The sequence below is a fragment of the Kogia breviceps genome, chromosome 2 (genome assembly GCF_026419965.1).
Source record: "Kogia breviceps isolate mKogBre1 chromosome 2, mKogBre1 haplotype 1, whole genome shotgun sequence".
Lineage (NCBI taxonomy): Eukaryota > Metazoa > Chordata > Mammalia > Artiodactyla > Physeteridae > Kogia > Kogia breviceps.
The window spans coordinates 147,350,670-147,377,938 of NC_081311.1; the positions used below are offsets into that span (position 1 = coordinate 147,350,670).

Sequence of the window (27,269 nt, forward strand, 5' to 3'; positions counted from 1 at the left end):
TATTATCAGTTATTAAAAATAATGGGATCATGTATTAGAGACATAGAAGGCCTTGGATTTCATGCAGACCAACTCTTTTGTTTTCCAGGACTCGAAGTTGACTCGCCAATGGTAGTTAATGGCAACCAGGAATACTGATTTGAGACATAAGAAATTGCTGATATTTGTGTTTTTTTTGATTGTTTTTAACCTAAGAAAACATCAATTTCATATGGTTCAAATTAATAATATCTAAATCTCCTGATTGCAAGTCCAGTGTTTTTCAAGTAATAGCAAATGAATAATAGTAATACTAAAAAGAAAACAATTAAATCAAGTATGTATCTCACACTAAAGTAATAATCATTAATCTAAAAGTAAAGTGATGACTGCAGAGAGGTTTGATTCATGTTTTTTGTTTTTTTCATTTTGGTCAGACCAAAAGTAAACAAAGTTATCAGAAAACACAAGTTAGCAAACCACACAATCACAGACCTTGGCATTTTCTCGGGAAATTTCACACTCAAACCGAGCCATTTCTTTTTCTTTAACTTGAAGATCGGTGAGTGGTCTTAAGAAGTCCACATGAGGAGCTGTAAGAGAAGGTCATCAGAATTCAGAATGAGGTTTCTAGAAATTCACTCTGATATACTATGCTACTTTTGTAGGCTTTTTCATATTAGCAGGCTACAGCTGATTTGGAAATCACTTGGAGCTGCCATTCAGTTGTGAAACTTTGCATTTTACATATCTTAGTGTTCATAAAATTATGTGGCATAATATATGTCCAACTAATTCTTCCTATTTATCTATCTATCTATCTATCTATCTATCTATCTATCTATCGCCAGCTCAGTTCTGAATGATACCTGGAGGAAAAATCTTCATTGATACTTCTCCAGAGTTGAAAGTTGATATCGTGAAAGGAAACACCAGTAGCAAAGAATCGTTATCTTATTTAAGGCAGGCAGCATAATCTTTGAGAAATTAGAAGAATTCAATGATAGTGCAGCTTGAAAAGCTATGATCAGTCTTGTCTATGGCTAAGAGACATGAGTTTGCAATTGAAATCACATTCAGCTTTTTCGGTGTGTGTCAGCTTCAAAGAGGTCACATGTAAGTCAGGTATACAGTCCATTAGTGTGACAAAACAACATGCTTTGAATGGAAGGGTGATTTTTTTTTTTTTTTAATCTCTGGTTTCATTTATCTCCAGAATTAAGTTGGTGGATATATAGGATTGGAGAGCTGCCCACATGCCCTTCCTTCTTTCAGGGTTCCTTGTGAGTCCTTCCCAAGATGCCCTTCCTTGATCAATGAAATCCTGGGACACAAGTGCTGGCTAATAGGCTTGAAGATATGCTCATTATTGCTGAGCCTTCTTAGAGTAGAGATAAAGTAGGTCACAAAGGGAAGAAAGAGACCCAAGAAGCTATTCTGTCATAAGCGAAAGCAGAGCAGCCACAAAGTGGAAAGAATAAAACAGACCAAGATGCACAGAAGCACAATCAAAGCCACTATGCGCTGTTGACAGAATGGGAAGCAACTAAACCAATAGCAAATATTGCACAAAAATAAAGCCACCAAAATATTATTGCTGGACAAATGAATGAATGAAAAAAATGAGCTAGCATGTGGCATTCTGAAAAAAGACATTTTATTTTCCACCAGAGGAAGAAGTAGTGCTAAAAACCATTAGTGCTCTCTTCATTTATAGGGCTCAAAGGATACAGGCTTCTCTCCATCTTCTTTTCCATTCTTATTCTCAGAGACAGCATTATGTGAATGGGCTTTATCATATTACAGCAGACCTCTAGTGTGCTCCTATTCAGACTGAAATTTCATGATCATTTTCTAGTGGTTCCTCATACCTGAAAATTCATTTTCCTGCCAAGTGGAAATTGCTTTCACTTCCTTTTTTTTTAAAATGACACCCCTCTTGTCTTTTTAAATTCAATTTGTCCTCATCTGTATTGAGATATTCCTGCAGTAGGCTTACCCCATGTAGACAAAGAGCACATCTCTCACTACTCAGTGAGAAGCATAGCAAAAAGTGATCACTCTACCCTTCTCAGACCAGATGTGGAAGGACCTCTCTCTCTTTTTTTTAAACACATAAACTATCATGTTACATCAGTATCAATACTGTAAGTTGCCAAGAAATGCGGTTAGGACAAGAAGGGCATGCAAAAAGTGGGGTTTTTTTTTTTTGTTGTTGTTATCAAAGAGTTGCAAGTGAAAAGTGCTGTGTAAGAATACTTACGCACGACATTCAGGTTACAGGAAGTCTTAAAATCCTTAGCATCACAAGTGTATGTTTTAATATCCTCTGGGGTGCAGCCGTGTATAATAAGTTTCCTGACCCTGCCATCAGCAACAATTTCATACTTCTTGCTTTTGAGAATTTCCGTCCCATTTTTGAACCATTTCACTTTAGCATTTTCTCGGGATACTTCACACTCCAGTACCGCAGTGGCTTCCTCTTCGACCGTCTGGTCCTCAAGAGGCTTAGTGAATTCAACTGGGGGTTCTGAAAGAATCATACTAATTAGCCAAGGTATTTCTCCTTTCCTTCTCCAAGAGTTACAGCACCTCCTCAATTTTCCTCTCGTAACTTGAGGGCTTTTCTGTTTTTAAGTTTCATTTGTAAGTTTTGATTCCACTCAGATGTTTTCGTCTAATAATGATGTTTCATCATTATTTTTATATACAGAGGAAAAGCATTTTTAGAGAATGTGAAACATCAAGGAAATAATAGCCAACTCATGGTTAAGAGAGTGATAGATACCTATTGATAATAATTCTTCCTCCAGCTGTTTATGAAAGGCAGTAAAAACAGTGGGGATGGAAAAAGGAAGTAAAACCTATTCTAGCCAATTTTGGCTTTTCTTTTTTTTTTTTTTTGTAGTAGTCGTCTGTGAACTATTTTGTTAAGCCAAAAAGTAAAATTAGACTTTCTGATATTTGGCGGATTTTAATGATCTGTGGTACTTACCATATATAGATAGTTGAGAGTTGGCATTATTTATGAACCTCTGCATTATACATGTTTTAAAAAATAAGCCATGTGATTACCTTTCACGAAGAGGTTGGCTTGTGTTTTGAAATCTTTTGCTACTAGTTGGACTTCTCCAGCATCTTCTAACTTTACATCCCTCAGAGTAAGTGTATGAACTCTCCCTTCTGAACGTGTGACCACCTAGTTTTTTGAAAAAAAAAAAAAAAAAAAAAGGTGCAGTTTAAGAATATATGCATGGTAACTAAATTTATCATGGTGATCATTTTGAAATCTATAGAAATATAGAATCACTATGTTATGTACCAGGAACTAATATAGTGTTATTGGTCAATTATACTTCAAAAACAAACAAACTCACAGAAGAGATCAGATCTGTGTTTTCTGGGGGTGGGGAGTAAGGATGGGGGTTCATTGGATGAAGGCAGTCAAAAGGTAGAAACTTCTATTTATAAGATAAATAAGTACTAGCGACGTAATGTACAACATGATAGATATAATTAACACTGCTCTATGTTACATATGAAAGTTGTTAAGAGGGTAAATCCTAAGAGTTCTCATCATAGGAAAAAAAGGTTTTTCTATATCTTTAAAATCTATATGAGATAATGGATGTTCATGAAACATTATGGTAATTATTTCATGATATACGTAAGTCACATCATTGTGCTGTACACCTTAAATTTATACAGTGCTGTACGTCAATTATATGTCAATAAAACTGGAAGAAAAAACAATATAGGAAATGGTGTTCCTATATATATATATGTATGTGTGTGTGTGTGTGTGTGTGTGTGTGTGTGTGTGTGTGTGTGTGTGTATTTTGGTGCATTTAGTTCATTCAGGTAACAGTTTGAAATAGTGCTCTCCAAGTTGTTTTATAATTGTTTGTATAGCATATATGTATTTGAAAATAATTCTAACCAACAGTTTGGAATCTTTGAAGGAAATTTTAGGCTTTTATAGTTTCTCAGTTACCTTTACATAATTACTAGGAGGCCTTTTATGTTGAAATGCCTAGGCAAATTTATATGTGTGTATTTATATGTATACATATATATTTGCCTCCATTCTGCTGCTGGGTTTATATATATAAAGGAAGAACTTAGAATAGCTAAATCATGAAAGGAAGAGGAAAAAAATGATTGCATATAGTAAGCTGAAAGTAAACTTATGTTCTAAATGCAAGGCGTTTGCCTTGCAATGAACTGTAATTCTTCCCATTTATTTTAGCAATTAAAATTATTTTGCAAGCCAATTAAACTGTGATTAAAATAATTTGTACAATTTCTTAATTTTGTTCAAAAACACAAATGAAGATGTTGCCTCTTCTTCCCTTTCATGTATTTGCACCTCATGACTGGTAAAATCAGGTATCAGGCAGGGCTACAATTGTTCATATAACAATGAACAAATAGGAAAAAGAACTTCAGAACTAGTTAAAACAGGAGACCACTGTGATCTTAGAATATCAAGACAAATGCTGCCATTACCGTTAATATTTGGATGATAAATTCTTGTTGTAAATGCAACCTTAGGTGGTTTGAAGGGGTACAGACTGTAGGAAAATGAATTGTCAAAAAGAATACACTGCCTTGGGCTTCCCTGGTGGTGCAGTGGTTAAGAATCCACCTGCCAATGCAGGGGACACAGGTTCGTGCCCTGGTCCGGGAGGATCCCACATGCCGCGGAGCAACTAGGCCCGTGTGCCACAACTACTGAGCCTGCACTCTAGAGCCCACAGCTGCAACTACTGAAGCCCACGTGCCTAGAGCCCAAGCTCCGCAACAAGAGAAGCCACCGCAATGAGAAGCCCGCACACCTCAACAGGGAGTAGCCCCCGCTCGCTGCAACTAGAGAACGCCACACGCAGCAACGAAGACCCAGTGCACAAAAATAAATAATAAATAAATAAATTAATTAAAAACAAAAAAAGAATACACTGCCTTGATATGGGCTGCCTTTAGGTCCCATAATTGTGGCATGTGCAATTGAAAATCAGGCTACAGACAGGGCCATCCTGACAGTAAATTATAAGACAATTGGAGGTTCTTCTGGTTCTACCATCCAAAAATTCCATAAGACACTGTGCCCTGTCATACAGATTGACTTTGCTTCAGAGTTCACTTACAGTTAAGAATAATGTCAAAATTTTTCACCAGTGGAGCTGTTTATTATGCTGGTGTAAAAAAAAGAGTCAGGAATAAAATTTCATATAAAGGTTTTTCCTTAGTGAAGAGCTGGGCATGGTTATTAATATAACTACCTTAATAATTGAGAAAGCCAAAAACATAATAAGGGAAAATAAATAGGAGAAGGTAATTAAGATATGTCCTAGGAACACAGCTACTTATTCAATCAAGGACATGGTGCTTGAATGGGAGAAAAACTGTTTCTGTGATGACGTTTCAATATAAATTTTGAATTTAAAATTTGGACTGTGATTTAGGGTTATTTTAAAACGTATCTCAGGTTCTAATCCACCAACAGATATGTCTTATCTGTTAACATGTTGTTTTATGATTGAAATTCCTCTGAGGCTACTCTAGAATATTCTGTTACTGAGAACTTGGCTCAGAACACAGTGGTTCTTAGGAAATAGCTCATATACAGTATACACTGATTATGTTAGAGGGCAAAAAACTAACAGCTACCTTATAAAAATAAACCAATAATGTGAATGCTGGAGATCTTGTGGTAGATTATGTAAAGATAATGTTAGAGATTATTCCTTTAAAATATTGTTAACTTATAATGGAAGCATATTATTATAATACAATAGGCATTATGACTGTGACCAAGCTATTAAAGTTTAAATACAAAATTCTCAATGGCCATTTAGGACTTAGCAGTCTTTTCCTGGACTGATGGCCAAAGGGGGAAAAAAACCACAACTCATTTCTGAAATTTTCTCTTTTGCTATTCTATTCTAATAATGTGTTTTTGTTTGGTTGCAGAATGTTTAGCCTCCAAAAACTATACTAAAGTGAAGATGAAAGGCCTGAATTAAATTATAATAGCTAGTTTGTTCTGATAGACTTAATTTAAACAAAACCTGCAAAATGTAGTAAAATGACTTTATTTCACAGTTTGTATTTCAGTTCTTTATAAAAAGAGACTTTTAATAATATACGAGCAAGTTCACAAAAGGCTGAAGTATTTTAGGTGGCTAAAGTAAAAGATTAAAATTCCTATGCCAAGAGAGGCACAAAAAGGCCCAACAGAATTATAGTAAGGTGATCCTTTCTAACCTGAGAAAGAAGTTCTGTGACAATAAGATAAATGTGTGTGTGTGTGTGTGTGTGTGTGTGTGTGTGCGCATTTTAGTAAAAGGAATGTAACTCAGATTTTTAGGAGTCTACATTTTAATTTTAAATAGCATAGTTTTTATATACACTACTGTAAAAAAAATAGATAACTAATAATGACTTACTGTATAGCACAGGGAACTCTACTCAATACTCTGTAATGGCCTATATGGAAAAAGAATCTAAAAAAGAGTGGATATATGTATGTGTATAACAGATTCACTTTGCTGTACACCTGAAACTAACACAACATTGTAAATCAACTATACTCCAATAAAATTTTTAAAAAATAAAAAATAAAATAAAATAGTACAATTTTTACATTAGAAATAATGACTGATCTTTAATAAAAGCTCTTAATTTGAGCAAAAAGTATTTAGTAGCAAAAGAATAATATCATTCGTCCTTAAGCAGTGTTCCTTTATTCAAATCATGATTTTATAGATCTAGAAAGGATTTTGAAGTCAACCAATTCTCTGCCTTTAGACATGAAAGCAGTTAAACCACACTTAACTGGACAAATGTATATTTTTAAAAAGCAAACTTGAAGGTGGAGATGCCTCCATCACCCAGTTCAGTATTTAGAAGACCTCACGGTGAGGACTGTTTCCTCATATTAAACTTAATTCTCTTGCTGCAATTTGAACGTATGGCTGCTTTTTCTATCCTTGGTAACAAAGGAGATCAACTGGTCATTATTGTCAGCATAGCAGGCAGATTTTATCTCTCAGATGACTGTTAACTGAATCACCCTTCAATCACTTTGGCAGAATACTAGTTTTTTGTTTGTTTGTTTGAGAACAGGTGTTCAAAGGCATTTTCCTTCTAATACTTTAATCAACTTTGTGGCTCCTTGTTAAATTGAATCCCTTTTAAATTACATTCCTATTTTTTTTTTTTTTTGCGGTACGCGGGCCTCTCTGCTGTGGTCTCACCCGTTGCGGAGCACAGGCTCCAGACGCACAGGCTCAGCGGCCGTGGCTCACGGGCCCAGCCGCTCCGCGGCATGTGGGATCTTCCCGGAGCGGGGCACGAACCCGTGTCCCCTGCATCAGCAGGCGGACTCTCAACCACTGCGCCACCAGGGAAGCCCCATTCCTATAATTCTTAACAGCTTGATTTAAACTGAAAGCTTGATGCCACATTTGATACTCTTTCTAAAAATATTGAAAAAAAACTGACAGAGCAATGAAATGCCCTGTGCTTTCTTTCCAACCCATGTTGGGCATTTTCTATAATTTTATTTCAAGAATTCAAAATTAATGGTGAATTATAAAGATAATTTAGACACACACATTGTCTTAGGGGGCAAAATACATAGCTCAATTTGGGTAAACTGTATTTTGGGCCTATCTGAATAATCACTCTGGTTTTTACTTATGGGTGAAATTTGGGGTAACACCAGAAGCTAGTTATTCTCTAAGACGTCTTAAAGTATATTTGTTCATACATGTGGGTAATCACAGAGCCCTTCTTTCTTGCCAGCACCATCCGTTGCACTTTAAATAGTCCACTTGCATTCCAGAATTGGCATAGCTCAAAGCACTTGAGGGTTAAAAATAGCTTTGGAGAAATGCTTGAGGAGCAGATATCTGCCCAGAAGTTATCTCAACTACTTGATCAACTGCCTGAAATGGAATTTCCATCCTTTCCTCTTAATCTTCTTATATGTAGAACACTAGATAGCATGGAGAGAATTAGCCATAAAACTTAATCTGTACCCTTGTTAGCATGCATCGAATCAGAAAGCCTTTTTGATCCTTCCGGTCTTTCGATGAATTAAACTATCACTGATAGCTAATGAGTGTTTGCCTTTTCTTCAAAAACCTAAAACTTTATCGTACTTAAAATGTTAATTTCCATTTCAATAAAAATATCATCAAGTTAAACCCAACAAAAATGAGAAGAATCTGCTTTACAATTTCAGCAGAAATCAGGCTTGAGTAGGGAAAAGAAAGGGAAAGGGAGACAAGGGGACATAGGAAAGCAAAGAACAAGGAACACACACATGAAGATGAAAGAACTGAGGGAAAAGGAAGAGCAAGGCAAGGCAACCGCACTCCTGCTTCTTACCTTATCGCTGGGCTCTAGTTTCTTCCCTCTGAGGTACCATTCCACTGGGATATCCTCATAAGACAGCTCGCAGAGGAAGGTGGCTGTTTCTCCTGCAGTCACTGTGACATCCTTTAGAGGTCTCAGAAGACCAATGGCTCGTGCTTTGCGAGAGGAAGGAAAAAGCTTTGGGTGACTCATTTTGTAATTCCAAAAGGATAAATACAGATTTAGTTATTAATCTCCATGGTTGCTTTCTTCAAGAAGGAAAGAGCCACAGGACTGCCCACTGTTCTCACTCCCATGTGGACGTGGCCCCGTGGTTCCCAGATGGGGAGAGCTAGTGGCCTGAGAGTGGGTATCTGTAGGGGCCCTTTCGTTCTGATATATAAGGTCAGCGGGAAATTAGTGCTGCATCTGTCTCTGTGCAGGGCGTCAAGTTCCTCTTGCTACGTAAGGTATGCGACTTCCAAAATAACCAAGCCTCTGATTGGGAGAGGACAAGGGCCGCTCAATGTCATAGCCTGTCCAACCCGTAAACACTTTTGCACTTTCCAAAAATGTTAGCCTGAATGAGTCTGAAATGCCCACACAGCAAAGTTTTTCTTTATGGTGCTATACTTGTACAGCCACTTGAAGGATTTCTTTAAGGGTCTTTAAGTGTTCTGAGTTAGATCCTATGAATATCTACTTTGAGTGAAAGAATTATGAAGTGGGAGATTCTGACTTAATTTTCTTTTGTTCAAATGGCAAGGTCAGTGAAATTTCCAAAACTTTAGAATCGGAACCACAGTTGTATGAGGATGACAAAAAGTAAATACAAGAAAGCCAGTTTCTATACTTTAATAATGTTTTCTAATTAATTGAATAAATCCAATTAATTTCACTCACATCCATTTGCTGCAGAACTATACAATTTGTTTTCAGCAGAAACACATAACACTTACGTTTTACTCGGAGGTGGGCACTAGATTTAACATTGGCAGCTTGGAAATCTACCCCACCGGTCTGGTCCAGGCGGCAGTTGTGCAAAATAAGGAAGTGCATTTTGCCTTCTTCCTTGATCTCACACTCCTGTACCCAAAGAAAGAAAAGGTTTTGTAGGAAGTCATCTTCTTTGGTATTTTTTTCTGAGGATATAATATCTTAATTAAAGGAATTTACAAATAACTGGTGAGGTGACTATATAATTTTGAGTTTTGTGAAAGCTAACAAATATTATTCATGAAGGCAATGTTTATTTTAGCCGCATCATTTTGAACCAACTAGCAGCATCACAGAATATCTACAGCCTCATACCACTATGCTGGATCAAAAATAATGCAAGTATACCTGTCCGAGCCCATTCATAGACCCTAACAGCTCTCTTTGGTTTGAGGTCTGGTAAAGAACCTGATAACGTTTTAAATGCCTTGCATGTAGTCTGACTTTTCTCCTGTCCTTTTCTATTTCATACAGCTCCTCGAGGTGTTGACAAGTTCAGAAATAGCCTTACAGGTGTCTGGAGTAGTGCCTCTCCCTTGAGTTTCCAGTTGGCGTGGATACCATCTTCCGAGATTTCGGTTTCAAAGCGGGCCGTCTCAGTTTCCATCACCTCCACGCTGTACAGGGGTCGCACCAGTTTAATTTCCCGATCTAGAAAAGTACAGGGTCAGCATGTGTCATTGGCCTCTGGCAGAAATAACTCCAACAGCTTCAAGAGTGAAACTCGTGGAAATTTCCTTACCCTCAATCTCAAGCTTTCCTGAGGTCTTATCTGTCCCACAGTCACAGGTGTACTGTCCAATATCTGATTTCAAGGCTTTCTTTAGGATTAGCATGCGCTTCTTGCCATCTGCCTTAATAACAGCATTTTTAGATGGCTTTATCTCCTGTCCATCTTTAAACCATTTCACCGGTGCATCTGCTTTGCTAATTTCACACTGTAGAATCACTTCATCTTTCTCTGTGCCAGTGTAATCTTGAAGCTTTCCTGTGAAGTATGGATCTCCCTCTGCAAGTAAAGTATAAGTGAAAAAAATTTTATTAACCACTTAAGGAGATGACAGTCTCTTGGAAAGTTTAAGGGGCAGCTCACAGAGGTCTGGGTATGTTTAGAAATTGCACCATGCTTCCACAAACATTTAACATGTTTATGTTCAAAAGTTCTCTAAACGTTAGAAACAGAATCAATGCCTGGGATTTATCAAAATCTAATCCATCTATATTATATTTTGAAGTATTTTATTAACAGTAGTTTGAAAGATACAATGAAATTTAGCTTCAAACCTAATTATGTGTCCCTTCATTATTCAGATAAATTTTTAATTTCTTAGCAAATCTCTTATGCCTCGTTTACCTGTAAGCGTTCAGATTCACATTAGTAGTTTTTCTTATATCAATTGTTTGCCTTTGATAGTTTCTATATATGTTAGACTTTCTCTATAATCTGCCTAATATTAAGGGCCCAGGAAAAACAATGAGCTATATTAATGTAACTTCTGTGATTCCTAGGGACTTGAAAAACATTTTTCTGAAATAATTTTGATAAAGTGAGGGGAGAAGAAGTATTTATATTCCTATTTTAAACATGACAAGGCTCAATAATTAATTGAGTTTTAATTCTGATTTGAACTGGCTATTTTGTGAGCCAGAGTCTATCCCTTTAAAATCCTAATATTTTTAGGTAAAAACATTTGGGAAACAAGCCTAATAATATATGTGATAATTTCTTAAGGACAGGTGTTGCTTCCATGCAATATAACCCTTGAAAGAATTTTATATAGTAGATACTCCACAAATTTCTGATGAATTGAATGTAGTCAAATTAAATTGAAAAAAAGCGCACCTACCTAGCACAGTGAGTTTGGCTTCTGAACTTAACTCCATAGCTTCTACTTTAATTTGAGAGGTGTCATCAACAGAGAGGTCTTTGAATGTGATGGAATGGGTTTTCCCTTCATCATGCATTGAGACCAACTTGCTGGTATGCAGGCGCTGGTCGTTCTTGAACCAGCGAACACGAATGTTATCATGGGACAGCTCCACAGTAAACACAGCACTTTCTCTCTCTTTGGCTGTTACATCCTTGAGTGGGGTGAGGAATTTGAGTCGGATTCCTATCAAGGAAAAAACAAAACAAAACAAAAAAAACCCTTATTAATTCCAGTCCTTAAAGGAGGATATATAAAAGCAAAAGAAAAAAAAGTAATCAAAGTTGGCCTATCTGATAAAACTGTTTACCTTCAATGATCAGTTTGCCACTTGTGTGCTTATCTTCAGCTTCAAATATGTATTTTGCTTCATCTTCAAAAGCAGCAGATCTGATCACCAGCGAATGCCTAGTGCCATCCTTAAGAAGCTCAGTTTTGTCATCGCCTGTGATTTTCTGGGTTCCTTTCAGCCAACGGTATGTTTTGGGCTCTCTGGATACTTCACACTCAAACTTAGCCTCATCTTTCTCAAAGACTTTAACATCACTGAGAGGCGTGATGAAGATAAGTGGCAATTCTGAAAAAAGGAGAGGGTGTGAGTGAAGCCAGAATATGATTCCATCCGTCAGTTCTGGGTCCCATAAGGAAGCCTGGCAAAGAAAAGACAGAAGGGTGGCTGGCAGGTGGAGTGTACCTTTCACTTTCAGATTGGCTGCAGATTTAGCGTTGGCGGCTTGGAAGGAGACCTCGCCTGTCATATCCAGCTGGCAGTTATAAAGGACCAGAATATGCTTCTTCCCATCTTCAATGATTTCACAGTCCTGTTTGGAGTGAGGTTAGGAGGAAAGAGAAAGGAGAACATCATTTTCATCACTGGTTATTCCTACAAATAATCAAGAGGTTTCATACCAGAAATGTATCGTTTTTCACCAACAACCAAGCAAGCCTCCCGCCTGTGTGATCAGATCATTGTGACTTACAGGGGAAGCAGTTAAAGGCTCTCCTTTTAATTTCCACTGGCCATGGAGATCTGGTTCAGAAAGTTCGATTTCAAAGCGAGCTGTTTCACCCACAAACACTTCTACTCCATACAGAGGTTTTTCCACTTTTATTAGTTGGGCTGAAATTATACAGACTCTTGTTTGAATGACTGAACAAATAAACTGCAGGTTCAGATAGGGTACATTTAAAAATTTGACGCAACTCACCCTCAACAGTGACATTTGCTTTTGTCTTGTCTGTGCCACAGTCACACGTGTATTCGCCTTTGTCTTTCAGTTTTGCCTTTTTGATTTTTAAGATGCGGCGCAGGTCATCTGCCTTGATAGAGTACTTGGGTGAAGGTAGAATCTCTTCCCCGTCTTTAAACCATTTCACTGGCACATCTTTGCTCACTTCACACTTCAGAATAATCTCATCCTTCTCGACTCCAGTCTTATCATGTAATTTCATAGTGAAGTAGGGATCGGCCTCTGTAAAAGACATTCAGCAGATAATCAGAAGAACGTGAAAATGAAAGGTAACTAAAGAGTTACAGGTTGCAAAATGTTTTAACTATTACCCACTCCCACCATCCAAAAACTGGCTCTCTGGTTATAGTTGGTCACATTTACCTAAGACCTTCAGATTTGCTGTGGAGCTCAGGTCCTTAACCTGAGCTTTGATCTGGGATATATCATCCAGTGTCACTTCTCTCATTTCCAGCTTGTGAAGCTTGCCCTCTGATGAGATGAGTACAGTTCTGCTTGTGTGGAGTTTGGCATCATTTTTGAACCAGACTACGTGCATTTTTTCATGAGAAAGTTCACAGACAAAAGTTGCTGTTTCACCTTCTTTCACTGTTTGATCTTCAAGAGGTGATATGAATTTCAATCTTATACCTGCAATGCAAAGTAATATGCTCAGAAATACAATTTGGTTCAGAAATATTCCACTCTAATCGGTCTGGTAGAAAGAATCTGTTTCACATGGCATTTATTGAGTCACCTTTTCAAATGGAGCAATCCTCCATTAAAAAAAAATTAAGGGGGTTGTTTTGATGGCAATGTGAAAATAAAGTCATGGGGCCGATGGTCACTTACAGCTGTTAGAACCTGATGTTCTGTCTTTAAAGTCAGATATTCACGTGCCTAACTATGGGATGTTAGAGGCAGATCGCACCAGCTCTCACCTGTAACAAATAATCGTGCTGAGGTCTTCTTGCCCTCCACTTCAGCAGTATAGACCCCTTCATCGTCAAACTGAGAATTATTGATGACAAGAATGTGTTTCTTTCCATCGGTAATGATATCAAACTTGTCAGATGACTTGATTATATCAGGTCCTTTAGACCATATAACATTTGCCTCTCTAGTGAGGACACATTCAAATCGAGCCTGTCGCTTTTCTGGGACCGTGACATCCTTCAGGGGCACGGCAAAGTCAAGCTCGATTTCTGAAAATCAAACATTAAGAGTGAGGTTTTTCAGAATGCAGAGGACTATAAGATGAAGGTGAGCACACTCCGCGAGTTCTAAAGGCCAATACCTTTTACTGTCAGGATGGCAGTCGTGACTGCATTAAGTGCCTGGTAAAGAACTTCACCGGCCTGGTCCAGTTTGACTTTGTGCAAAGTCAAGAAGCGTTTTCCACCATCTGCCTTGATTTCACACGTCTGAAAAATGGCAGTTTTAGTTAGCATTTGAATGAGATAAAATGTTTCAGATACAGATTTCTACAGAGTCATAAAAATAACTGTAATACTACTAATAAAAATAAGGAAAAGTGTCTTGTCATAAAATTTTTTAAAAATTGCTGAGCTGTCCACAGATAATGCATTAAATTTCTTCCCCTCTCTGAGACTTCAGAAGCTGGAAGAAACTCCATCATTACTGAACCAAATCTGAATGTCAAACCTGATTATAGAATGTAGTTATTTTATATGACTAACAACTTATTTTTTTTTATTGATGTAGAGTTGATTTACAATGTTGTGTTAGTTTCTGCTGTACAGCAAAGTGATTCAGTTATACATATGTACACATTTTTTAATGTTCTTTTCCATTCTGGTTTATCACAGGATATTGAATATAGTTCCCTGTGCTATACAGTAGGACCTTGTTGTTTAACCATTCTATATGTAACAGTTTGTATCTGCTAATGCCAAACTCCCAATCCATTCCTCCCCAATCTTGCCTCCCCCTTGGCAAGTCTGTTCTCTATGTCTGCAAGTCTGTTTCTGTTTTGTAGATAGGTTCATTTGTGTATACGACTAACAACTTAAAATTAGAAATTACTCACAGGTGAGGGTCTTAGAAGTTCTCCCTTCAGTTTCCACTCTCCAGGAATGTCTGCCTCTGAGATTTCTGCATCAAAGCTTGCACTTTCTTTCTCATAAATGGTAACATCCTCTATTGGTTTAAGCAATTCAACTTCACGATCTGTATTGGTAAAGGATGAAATACCATAAGGCTTTCAACAACCTAAAGATGATTTTGTGTGTGTGTGTGTGTGTGTGTGTGTGTGTGTACATTGTTTTGCCTCAGGCACATATACAAAACTTATCTTTGAGAATAAAAGGTAAGATTTTTATACCTCCAAGTGTCAGCTTTGCAGAGTATCTTTTCCCTTCAATTTCCACTGCATATTCATCAATATCTTCTGGCATAGCATTCTTAATTTTGAGGTGTATAAGTTTTCCATCTTTTACTATCTCAGTCTTATCAGTTTGTTCCGAGGGGATTTCATCATATCCTTTGAACCACTTAATGTTTGGAGTATCCTTTGCTATGACACAGGTGAAAACAGCTGTCCCCTTGGGTTTCACATGCTGATCTCGGATGGGTTTCACCAGCCAGTCTCTAATGACTTCTGTATGACAGTGAGGTCAGAAAGATAATTATGATCTGAACAAGTAATATAAATAACTTCCTTAGTAAATTTCAGAAATAGGAAAAAATTCTCAAAACTGGACATGATTAATCTGCTATGATTTGATATTCCCCCTCTTAGATAAGGTATAAGACTACTGATATCCTGATACTGGGAAATAAAATTCTCTCTTCTCTTTTCTTAATATAATAATAAGTAGAACTAAATTTCCCAGCAAAGTATACTAACCTACTACTTTCACGCAGGATGAGCACTCCAGGTTGTTGGCATTTTCCACAGTCACTGTGTATGTCCCTGCATCGAAGTCATCTGCGTCATTGATGGTCAGGGCCCGCATCAAGCCAATGATGCCGGGTACAATTTTGCCAGGTCTCTCCACCACAATCTTGCCATCCTTCCTCCAGACCACATCACGTTCTTTATTTAACTCGCAGCTCAAGTACAATGGCTGTCCTTTGACCACTGTGACTTCCTCTTCAAGCGTTTTTACGAAACGCACAGGAAGTTCTGTGGAGAATTGTGGTATTAAGAATCTGCAGAGACTTTTCAATACGTACAATATTTTCAATGAAATACAACTTGGAAATAAGAGGTTTTGTCTAAAATGACAGTAAAAGTTGCTATTGAGGTTTACTGTATGAAAGTTTACAGACCATATTCATAAGACTGGAAATTACCTTCGACAATCAGTTTCGCAGTGGAGGTCTTTTCCTTATTTCCCAGACGTAGAACACAGGTGTATTCGCCAGCATCAGAAAGATGAACATCAATGATATGCAGCTTTCTGTCTTTCCCATCAGCGATGAATCTGTGCTTTGGGCTCTCACGGATATTGCTACCATCTTTCATCCAGCTTGTAACTGCAGTGGAGGGGGAGACTAAACACTCAAAGATTGCAGAAGCGCCAACTGACTCTGCTTCAGTCAAGACAATGTCTTTGATTTCTTTCACAAACTTCAGTGGCACAGCCTTCAGCTGGTAGGTGAACGGAGCTTCGGCAGGGGGTTTCTCTCCACCACTTCCTGGTCTTAACCTTTTCCTTTCAGCTTCTATTGGTGAAGGAGTCTTTTTGGCTAGACCTAATTCAAAATAAAATTAAAGGTTGAATTGGCATTTCCATAAGGGTCAGAAAGTGCATATCTGGCTGTCTGCTGGATGAAACCAGTGATAGGGCGACCAGAAGACAAGAAGAGAAAATTAAAGACTAGGCAACTGAAAGGTCAATTGAAGTTATCCTGCTTTCTTTCAGAAAGAAAATGAGGTGGCATAAGGAATCCATGAATAATAAATGCTCTTCATTTTCTCAAGTTTTAAAGCCAAATATATAATGTCCAGATTAGCGTCTAAGTATTTTATCTGTCAGGTATAAATATGTTTATGAAGAATGAAACTAGGAGCTTATAGGGTTTATTATGCTAAAGTATACATTTTATATATGTATTACCCACTTGAATAATATTAGAGGTATATTAGTTGCAATATCAGAAGATATACTAGTTTTTGCAGAATCAATTAGAAGTCATAAAGATTGATGTAAATTTTGAATTTTTTTCCCCCTCGTATAGAAAGTTGCCCTGAATGTAAAGTCTCCCAGAGTGAAAGGTTACAATTCAGGTTCAGGGAAATGAATCTTACCTGTGATGGGAACTTTTGGCTTGGCAGCCTCCTCTTTCGGTGCTTTGGCTCCTGAAATAAAAATAAAACTCAGCATTTAAACAATTTTCAGACTTATTTCATGTGTAATAGTAAACCACATGGGATGAGTCATGCTCTTTATTATAAATATTAATGCATAAAGAAAAAATTAGATTTATATGACTTCCATGGAGAAGATTTGGATATTTCCAAGAAGGTATATTCTGAGAATGATGTGACCAAGCTAAATTGCCAATGTTTTTAGGATTAAAAAATTACTTTCAGCAAGTAATTCTTCTCCCGTTTCTGGAAGGCTTACTCTTTCCTTGTGAAAAAGTTTTATTCTTGCCTAGCTATGTAAAGTATTTTATATGTTTATGTATGTGCTGGTTATGCGAACCAAGGAAACACGTTTTTGTCAACAAGGAATCAATGTAGGCAAAAGGGAAATGGCCCAGAAATTACTAAAGGACTTTATTAAGTTGGGCAGATAAATCCAGAGAAGACTAAGGGAAAAGAAAGGGTCTTTGTTCTACAAATGCACGGATTCCTTTGAAGATTTACCTTAATTAGACAATGAACTAAGGCAGAACCAAGACAGTTCCAACACTTAGAGTTTAATTCAGTTCGCTCAGGGGCAGTATAAACTGTAGAATCAATTCCCTAGTGTCAGGCCTTGGGGATGTGAGAAAAGTTGTATTTTTACACATACTTAATTATGTCAATGGCAGTTATCATCTTTTTCTGAAGTAATAAAAGTTATCACATAGAAATCATAGACGCTTAAAAGAATAATGCCCAAACCATAAATATCAGTGACAAAATATGTTAATATAAATATTAAAATTAAACTACAGCCAGAATAACATAGTATATTGTCTCATGTTATTAAACACAATAAAAACCCAAATATTTCTATAGGGCTTACTATGTACCAAGCAGTGTGCTAAGTGTTTTGCATATATTTAATCCTCACAACAATCCTAGTAGGTAGTTATAGTTATTATTCTGATTTTACAGACTAGGAAATTAAAATTTAAAGAGATGAAGGAAGTAGCCAAAGAGCAAATAGTTGGGACGTATATTTATCAATGATCAATACATGTCAAATCATTTTTGGTTTTGAGATTATCACCTAAGTGATGAACTACTAATAGTTCATGTACAACTAGTAAGTATTTTGTTTGTAGCTGAGATAGCTGTACCACTGAGTTAGTACATTTAAGAAAATTATTATTGATCTAAATTCTTATATAGATTTAAAGGCTGAACTATGCAGTCCTTTTTTTTCCTGTTCATTGTGAAAATATACCTAACATAAAATTTGCCATTTTAACCATAAAATTTACCATTTTAACCATTTTTAATGCAACTTAATTCAGTTGCATTAAGTACATTCACAATATTATGCAACTATCAACACTATCCATTTCCAGAACTTTTTCATTATCCCAAAATGCAATCTTTTTAAAAAATGAGAAATGATTCCTGCAGGGCACATGGGAAATTTGAATCTCCGTGGGATTCCTATATGTATGTCCTTAGAGAGTATCTGTACATCTTAATTTTCATCAGCACTGAACATATTCATTACTTAATCTCAAAAGCATATAAAGAAATGGTGTTTTGCAGGAATGTACATTCCAATTGAAATACAATATGCAGCCATGGGTGAGAGATTAGGTTGCTATAGAGTAGCAGATGAAGAAAATTTAATTGAGAATTTATATAAGCTCCCACAATTGAAATGATGCCTATGTTTCAACAAAAAGAGAGCTTGATTTTTAATGAAGTTTTTGTTAAGCCATCAAAACAAACAAACTAAAAGAAAACCACAGAATAAGTACCTGCTTTCTCTCCAACGACTGGCACCGTCACTGGGGCAGCGATAGGGGCTGGTGTGGGCTCCAAAGGAGGTGGTTTGATTATTTTCACTTCTGTAGAAAGATATCCATTGCATTAATGTATCCTTTGTCACTTCCAAAAACATAATTTGGTGGCCTATTTGCCTTCTCTGATGTAACTTTAAAATCTCCTAATAACTGGTTTTTCAGAGAACAATATATTCTAACTATAATAAAATCTATATACAATATAATAAAATATTTGAATATATGTAACATATTAAATAAAATATAGCAATATAATCTAATAATACATTGGGACATTAGAAATCATTTGATGCATGCGGACTTTACTCCCTTTTTCTTATTAGCTACACATTAATTGTGTGAAACATGAAGGAATATGCTGTCAACATTGAGGATAAGCTTGCTTACCTGGTTCAGGCTTTGGTTTTGGTTCAGGTGCAGGGAGAGGTATTGCTGGCTTAATTTCAGGCACTAAAACAATTCACAGTAATAAGCAGATTTTCACAGCATTTTTGAAGTTTTTCACAAAGTCAAACCAAAATTGCGCATGTTTAACATATCTTGGAAGGTATTAGAATTTGTACACATATAGTCCCCAAATCAAATACTCACTCCAAGTTTATTTTGCATTTTAAACAAAATACTTGGAAAATATAGTAAGGCAGTTTTACTGGTTCTAATATTGTTTTTCATCTCATTGCCCATAAATACAATTGTTTTAGTTTTTAAAACTTAGTAATTTATTTAACAAATGGGTGGACATGAGGCAATTGCACATGAGAGTGAAATGGTAAAGAAAATTAAGCTGGATGAGATGAGCAGATCAAGGTCATGTGTTCAAATCTTAATGCCAGTGTAATGATATTTTAATTGACGCATATTTGTATTTTTAGAGACAACTAAGAAAATGCCAGGAAGTTTGTACCTTTTGCTGGTTCAGGAACTTTCCTTTCCCTTTTGGTAACAGGAGCTGCAGGTGCTTCAACCTCTTCAACAGCTTTTGGAGGTGGTTCTGGCACTTTAAGATAATAAGATGATTTTCTAGTGTTATTTTAGGATTTGAATGCTTCAAAATCAACTGATCTGAAATAATCAGATCAAACTTTTTTCAAAAGCTCTATTGATGGCTTAAAAAAACACTTATATTCTATCAATTAATTTCTATTTTCTCTTCTTGACTCTGCTTCAATTTATTTTTCTTTCATTTCACCTATACTTGCCTCCCAACTCCATTATCTCTCCCTTTCTAAATCACTTTGAAATAGTTCCAAATATACTCTTTGTGACTAGGCGAATGATAAAAATCAGCCCACTTAAAAGCCTCCAAATTTTATGAAACATTTCTGACACCCTCCCATGAAGTTATTTTGCAGCCATCTTGATTATTTCACAACTGTTTCTACTGGAAAACTTAAGTGGCAAAATAATAATAATAATAATAATGAAGTGCAGGGAAATGCATGAATGTATTTGAGTACTAGAAAAATATTTAAACAGAAAGCAGACAATTGAAAACATAGACTATGTGACAGATGAAATATGAAGCTACATTTATATTTAACTCCATTTATGTTTACAAGATAAACGTTTTGTTAAATGTCAATTTTGTTAAAAGATAATTTCACAAATTGTTACTGAGATTCCTACCTGCAGGTTTTTTAATTTTTTCTACTTCTTTAGGTTCTTCTTCAGGTCTCTTTCTTAGAACTTAAAAGACAGAAAGATTTATATGTAAACCAAGACAAACAAATGAAGATGTTGAATAAATTTGACAAATGCAAATAATGTACAAAGCAAGGAAAGTGAAAAGCATGCAACCTAGTGCATCGGGGAACTTGGTATTTACAACTAAAATGCTTAAAAAAAAATCAAAGGTTGTTACGTTAATTAAAACAACACTCAGAGTCACTTTATATCTATGTAGATAGTCTGTTCAGAGATAAATCCCTGGTAGAAATGACCCAAACACAAAATGAATAATTTGAATAGCAACAAATTCTAATCACAATCCAATGTCATAATTTAATGAGAAAAGAAGCATTTAAATAAGTATAAAGTTTACTGAAGTGGAGATGGCCAAAGAAATGTAGCCTAGAAATAAGTAATTCTATGTGAAGAAAAAGTTAGAATTTGATTCTTCATTCAAATATCTTGTTTCTAATTCTTTAATATTTTATTAGTCAAAAAAAAGTTCAGTTTTTAGAAATGTTATTTATTAGTTGTGGTAATCCTGTGTTACACTTTTTAAAACTGAATGCTGAGTTTAGGCTTAAATAGTTTGGTGTAATTTAGAGTATTTAAGAGGTTTAGTGTATTTTACTACATAATTTGATTATGAAAATGGCAGCTATGGTCATTAGTTTAGAATATTATCAATTTAGTCATGTCTATTAATGTTGTAAATTTCAAGATACTCTGCTCACAAAATTTGTCTTCTTTTAAAAAGATGGAAATGATCACATTTAATTTTCAATACAACTACAAATGAATTTTGATAAATTGGGAATCTAATTAAAAGAAAACCAAAGGACAGAAACACTTTGTAAGCTTTCATGTCCTTTTTGTGTGTGTATTTGAAGCTGATATAACAGTTGAAAAATACTATACCGCTTTTGAGAACAGCTTCTTCCTTTGGTTGAGGTTTAGGTTCAGGAAGTAATTTGCGAACTTTCTTTTCACCTCCAAGCACTTAAAAGAATATTATTTTAAATTTTGAAGTGAATTCATATAAAAAGTAAATTTCAGCAAGAAAAATGTCTCTTTCAAAACTAGTAACTACTGTATAAGTAATAATTTTTGTTACATATAAATATCACAGAATTTGAAAGCAAAGAATACACTTCAAGTTGTTTCCTCTGCAAACATCTATATAACCTTGTGATGAAATTCAATTGCATTAACTACAGGCAAATATATTCATTCATCTTAAAAGTGTCTATGTTGACTTTATGAAACTTTCACCAAATACAAGGTTCTTGACAGCATCTTTGCCCCAATCTGCAATTGTAGATTGCCCAAATCTACTTTGATATCTCCTTGACCATCAACTATAGTAGGTGTTAGTGACATTATTCAATTTTCTCCACTGATGAGAGAAGAAACCCAAAGTATCTGGAGTTTGATAAGTTTCTTAAGTAGCATCCTTTCTTAAGGTCCCCTTTTTGAACTAATACTAACCTAAAATTATAGAACTATAGAATTTGAAAGCTGGTGTTAGAGCTTATTTTAATGAATAAGAAAATGTTCTTGAATTTAAACTAAAACGGACTCAAGGAATTCCAAATTAATCTCATCTTTAGTGAATATCAAGCGTGGCAGATGATACTATATACAGCAGCCTCCTATTACTACCATAGCCCTAATGGTTTTGAATGGGAAAAAAAAAGAGAGAAACACTTACTGATTACTGAACCATTTTACCTCTCTACTAGTGTCAATTAAAATCTAATTTAAAGCATTATTTATTTGTATCATGTAACATTATATTTGCTCACACACCTACAATCTGAATTCTTAGTTATTTTTAAATTTCCCATTTGGTGCTTTAAAAAAGACATTTGCAATTCATTAAAAAGTTTTTGTTTTATGTGAAAACACAGCCATGCCTAAGTCTCTTACTTCAAATTTTAAACATGAAGAAGGCAAATATGTAAATATTTCATTTTAAATAATGACTTTTTTCTGTCAAGTACTGATATTTTAAGTAAAATTTCACAGTTAAACATTAAATTTTTTTATCCATGATAAATTGTGCTCGCCTTCGATACTATTTTCAAGTTACCAATATTCGTAATGTAAACCATTTTCATTGATCAAACTGGAGATGCCCATGCATTTAATTAACGTAAGTTGGAATGGCATAATATCCTTTTCTTATTTAATGGATATAGTGAAAATATATCTTTGTATTTGTTTTTCCATATTATTATTTTATTTTAAAAATCTTACTGACATATGAGACTCAGGTGTAGAACACTCCATTGTAGTTATTACTTTTAAAGTCATTATATGTCATTACATGTCATTTTAATATTTACACAGCTTTGTAATAATCCTTTACTGGTTAACATCCATAGTAATATTATTTTGTAATCTCCATTTTATAAATCAGGAAATGTACATTCAGATGGGTGATTTTTCCAAAATTCCAGAGTGAAACAAGAACAGATTCAACTTATGAGTCTGGATGTGTTAATTACTTAAACAGAACACTTTTACCTACCATACTTACTGGAAAAATTCACAATTTTATTTTTAATAGATGTTTTATGATTCATTTATTTTTCTGTAGGGTCTAAGATTAGATAGGGAAAAATATTGTTTAAAGAGAAATAAATTTTGAAAAAATGACCTGCAGTGATAATGAAATTTCCCTACAACATGAGATCTGTACACCTGAAAGAATGTCTTGGAGTCCATGAAAAAAGAGAGATAGGAAAGCCACAAGGAAATCCCTATGAATCACCTTAATAGTATAGAAGGAGAACAGGACTTATTTTTAGTGCTTATAACACTGGCTAAAATGTTGTTGTTCAGGTGAAATTGCAAAGCATTTTAATCTAAGATGTGTACCGATGTTAATGTCAGCTAACCAGTAAAATTTAATATTTTTGAGTTTAGGAAAAAGCAAGAAGACATATGTAGAGAGACAAAGAAAAAAACATCTAGTCAGGAAGGTATGAAATTGATGGGAGACAAAGAAAGCAATACTCATGAATCAGGACCATAAAAGCTACAAAAGTACAAGATATCAATGAGACTACTCTGATTATTTTAAAAAAGGAAAGAAGAAGAACATTCTAGAAAGCAGGAAGAGCAAGGAGTCAGATGAAGGGATACTGCATATGAGCGTTTTCTAGACTGTGAAATACCTTTCCGAGGTGTAAGTTCCACTGTTTCCAGAACCTCAGGTTTTTCAGGAACTTTCTTCTTTGAAACAGCTTTAAAGAAGATGATCTTACTTTCATTATTTGTTTATTTAGTCTTATCTGAAGCAAATTATTAAATACCTGCTCTAAGAATCAAAACCAGGCTTTGCTTATAACTCAAAAGCATTAATAACAGCCAAGAACAGCCACTGAAGAACATACAAGAAGCATTCAAACCATGAAAACAGATTGCAGTTTTACTCCAAACCTGAGTAGTAAGTTAAAGTCTGGCTGAGAAGGAAGATAATTTTTGTTCTTTGTAGGAGGAAGAAATCTTCCTTTGCATATAAATTTTACATGAAGGGAAATGTATTTAAGTGTGTATCCTCATGGAATATATTAATCAACAAATGTGTAGCCTTTTAAGAAGTGATCACTTTTTCTATGTCGATTAAAAATGCCAGAAGCTTTCCCTACAGGCCAAGAGGGTTGTAGAGAGGCAAGAAAGAAGTCTTACCATGGAAAATTCTGGCTTTGTGTACATGTGTAGGTGAGTATGAGAAAATTGCTCACCTAAGATTATATCTAGATTATTTTAGATTGGGAAATCTCATGACACCACAAATAAGACAACATTTTGTTAAAATAAAAAGAATAATATGATTTTGCTAGTTTATTTCAGCTTTTAAAGGTGCTATTTAAAAAAATTAAGTCATGTTGAATCAATTGAAAGAAAAACCTAAATGCAAAGAGAATGAAAGGAAGTTTAACAATGGAAAGAGATGCTGGATATCAAATGTATCCATAACCGCTCTTTCTAGCTATGGTGAGGACAACCACGGAACGCAACTGGGTTTTTATTAAGTTACAAAAAAAAAAAAAAAAAAAAAATGGGGAAGCAGTGCCAGAGCGTTCATATACCTTCCTTTCATGGTTTATGAACACATCAGCTATTGGATGCCATAAATATATTATCTATGGTATATTTTAAAGCATATGTCATTCTTTAAGAACAAAGTTTTGGCTTTTGTATAAATTTGCTACTGCAATATTAAAAATATCTTGAAGAGTTTTCTTCTACATTCCACATGCACAAGATCCCAAAGATATGCATAGCAACCATGCTTTGAAATCAGAAAATCCTTTCACCCCACTCTGCATGAGAAAGTTAGTTGGACAGCCCCTGCATTGAGATGGCCAGGATGAAGCTAACAATGGTGCACTTTCTGACTCTTGGGGCAGCAGGCATGGCCCAACAAGGCACCCAGGGCAGCATAAAACACAGGTCTCTATGGAATTCCCACAGTTTGATCATGTCCAAAAGTACATATTTTAAAAATACATTTCTTGCAAGTACCACTTCAGATGTCTGGATAGAAGTTTGGAGCAGGTTAATAAAACTTTGGAAGTGGCATTTTATACCTTTAAGCTGGAATATTTTCCCCTTCAGGTCTTCCTTAGGTGGAGCTGGAGGAGGAGCTGGGGGCCTTGGTTTGAGTTTTGGTTTCTCAATAACCTTCTTTTCAGGTTCAGGTTCTTAAAAGAGTATTTCAGTAGTATTAGTATATGAATCTGTTAATTTGTATGTGGATATACGTATATTCAGTAGAAATTTTAGTATATTTATGAAGTAAAAAGTTTGCTTTTTTGGATACATATTATTGGTATCCAACATAAACTGTAAAAGTGTCCAGCATAAAATATAAGAATATCAACACTGTATATAGATAATGAGAAATACAGCACAGGAGCTAATAAAAACAACAAAGGAAGCATCCATATAAGCCACATTGATGTGAAATAAATAGTACAAATGACATGAATATGTAAGACTGAGATGCACATTTAAAACAGAATATCTTACATACAGGTGCAAAGAGACGTACTGTACACGTAGAACAACGCAAAACACATATGTATCAGATGAAGAATATGGTGATGAAGACTTAAGCCCAATTAACTGAATACCTTGTACTGGTATTTCTTCTGGCTGTGGTTCAGGTTCAGGTTCTTCAGGCTTAACATACTTTGCAATTTCACGTTCTTTAAAGAATGTTGACAAAGGATAAAAGACTGTAATATAAAGTTCTTCACAAAGACTCATAGAAATTTCACATAGATGCAAAGATGACAGTCACAAAAACAAAAATACACAAATTCACCTACATAGAAAAAGAGGTAAGATTTCTATTTTCTTATACTCAAGCTTTCTACTATCTGATGTATGTTGATGGCAAATGAGATGACTTTTAATATCTGACGTTGGGTTATCATTTGAGGATCCAATACAATTATTCCACTGTTGTCTCAGTAAACTGTATCTTTTGGAATTTATAATTACCATCAAGAATAATCAAAGATTCTACTTCAAAAGAAGTATAATGATTTGAAAAACAAAGCAGTCAAACATGTGCTAGAATGCTTTTATATAAAATTTCAAGAAGGAATGTTACCCTATAAATACTTTTGTATTTCTAACAGGAGTTTTCAAGAGATTAAAAAATTTTATATTTATATAAAAAAAAAATATATGTATATATACCTTCAACAGAGGGAGTCACTTTTCTACCAATGGTTATGGATGCTCTTTCTTCATATATTATTTCTTCAGGAGACTCTTCAACTTAAAAAACACAGTGTTTTATATTTCAGACTGAATTCAGAATAGAATACTGCAACTGCTAAGTTTCAACATATCAACTTCGTTACACATTATAACATATTCTTCAGAAGACTTCAAAAATACCAATAATTTCATTACATAAGACAGACAACATATAAATACAAATGATCCATCTACAACCAAAGCAAGATGATGAAGACAACTGTCGTCTTTCCAAGATTTATAGAGCAGTCATGTACCTTGGACAGGTGGAGCTTCTGGTTCTTCAGGGGTAGGAACTGACACTTTCTCTTCTGTGATGACTTCCTTGGGAACTTCAGGCACTTTAAAGATATTGATTTTGTTTACTATTAAGAATTTAGAAGGTGTACAAGATACTGCAAAGAGCAGGCAAAGAATACATGGGAAAGTACTTCATCTTATAAGACTCTGTGGGGAAAATGGCTTTGGAGGCAAGGCACCCTTTTTTATAAATGAGTCTTTGCAGCCTTCTTCATTTATTTCTCTTCCTCTGTGTACCCTTAAGTGTAGATGTTCTCCACTGGTCTACTTTGATGCTTTTAAAAATTGGCTCTACATTCTTTGAGCAATCACTCCTGCACTCTCAACTCTTATTTCCATGGTGATAACTTCTAGATCTACATCTCCAGCCCTGATCTCCTTCCTAAGTTCCAGATGCACGTTCCCAACTTCCATACTTGAAAAGTGAAAAATATATTTACTATCTTCTTTCTAATATTAATTTAGTTTGGGGACCCAAAGAACCATCCTCATGGCTTAGCTTCAACCCTTACAATCATCTTGGGCTCCTCTATTTCCCTAATTGCTTTGAGAATAGACACCAACTCAATCTCCCCCTCTCTTAAATCCAATCTCCTTTTCCATTTCTATCACCACTGATCTTGTCCAATTTTTGAAGACCTTAAGTAACTGCAGTGGCTCTTTTCTATTATCATCTTTTTCTAAGAGTTTGAACTGCTGCCAGTTATCTGAAGCCCAACTCCTATTAATTTATACAACGCTGAAGCTTCCTATTGCCCACAGACTAAAGTACATGCCTTATACTGGCATTCAAAGAACTCCAAAATATGACTCTCATCTTTACATCCAGCCTTATCTCTTAGGATAGGCTGGA

At 35.3% G+C, this 27,269-nt stretch overlaps 1 protein-coding gene across 1 annotated transcript in view; it reads right to left on the minus strand.

The window, feature by feature from the left end:
- TTN (titin) overlaps positions 1-27,269 on the minus strand; it is a 283,596-nt gene that overhangs the window by 96,813 nt on the left and 159,514 nt on the right. The window contains exons 171-197 of the mRNA XM_067026386.1: positions 24,934-25,047; positions 23,515-23,583; positions 21,251-21,331; positions 20,291-20,350; positions 19,569-19,661; positions 19,052-19,114; positions 18,620-18,709; positions 16,773-16,823; positions 15,815-16,216; positions 15,366-15,644; positions 14,841-15,116; positions 14,547-14,686; positions 13,794-13,920; positions 13,438-13,701; positions 12,881-13,147; positions 12,476-12,739; positions 12,248-12,387; positions 11,962-12,088; positions 11,578-11,844; positions 11,187-11,453; positions 10,082-10,348; positions 9,851-9,990; positions 9,303-9,429; positions 8,377-8,519; positions 3,055-3,178; positions 2,243-2,509; positions 475-572 (exon numbers count right to left, since the gene is read on the minus strand). Coding sequence (XP_066882487.1) covers positions 475-572; positions 2,243-2,509; positions 3,055-3,178; positions 8,377-8,519; positions 9,303-9,429; positions 9,851-9,990; positions 10,082-10,348; positions 11,187-11,453; positions 11,578-11,844; positions 11,962-12,088; positions 12,248-12,387; positions 12,476-12,739; positions 12,881-13,147; positions 13,438-13,701; positions 13,794-13,920; positions 14,547-14,686; positions 14,841-15,116; positions 15,366-15,644; positions 15,815-16,216; positions 16,773-16,823; positions 18,620-18,709; positions 19,052-19,114; positions 19,569-19,661; positions 20,291-20,350; positions 21,251-21,331; positions 23,515-23,583; positions 24,934-25,047 — 4,607 coding nt within the window. The remainder of the gene's footprint in view (positions 1-474; positions 573-2,242; positions 2,510-3,054; positions 3,179-8,376; positions 8,520-9,302; positions 9,430-9,850; positions 9,991-10,081; positions 10,349-11,186; positions 11,454-11,577; positions 11,845-11,961; positions 12,089-12,247; positions 12,388-12,475; positions 12,740-12,880; positions 13,148-13,437; positions 13,702-13,793; positions 13,921-14,546; positions 14,687-14,840; positions 15,117-15,365; positions 15,645-15,814; positions 16,217-16,772; positions 16,824-18,619; positions 18,710-19,051; positions 19,115-19,568; positions 19,662-20,290; positions 20,351-21,250; positions 21,332-23,514; positions 23,584-24,933; positions 25,048-27,269) is intronic.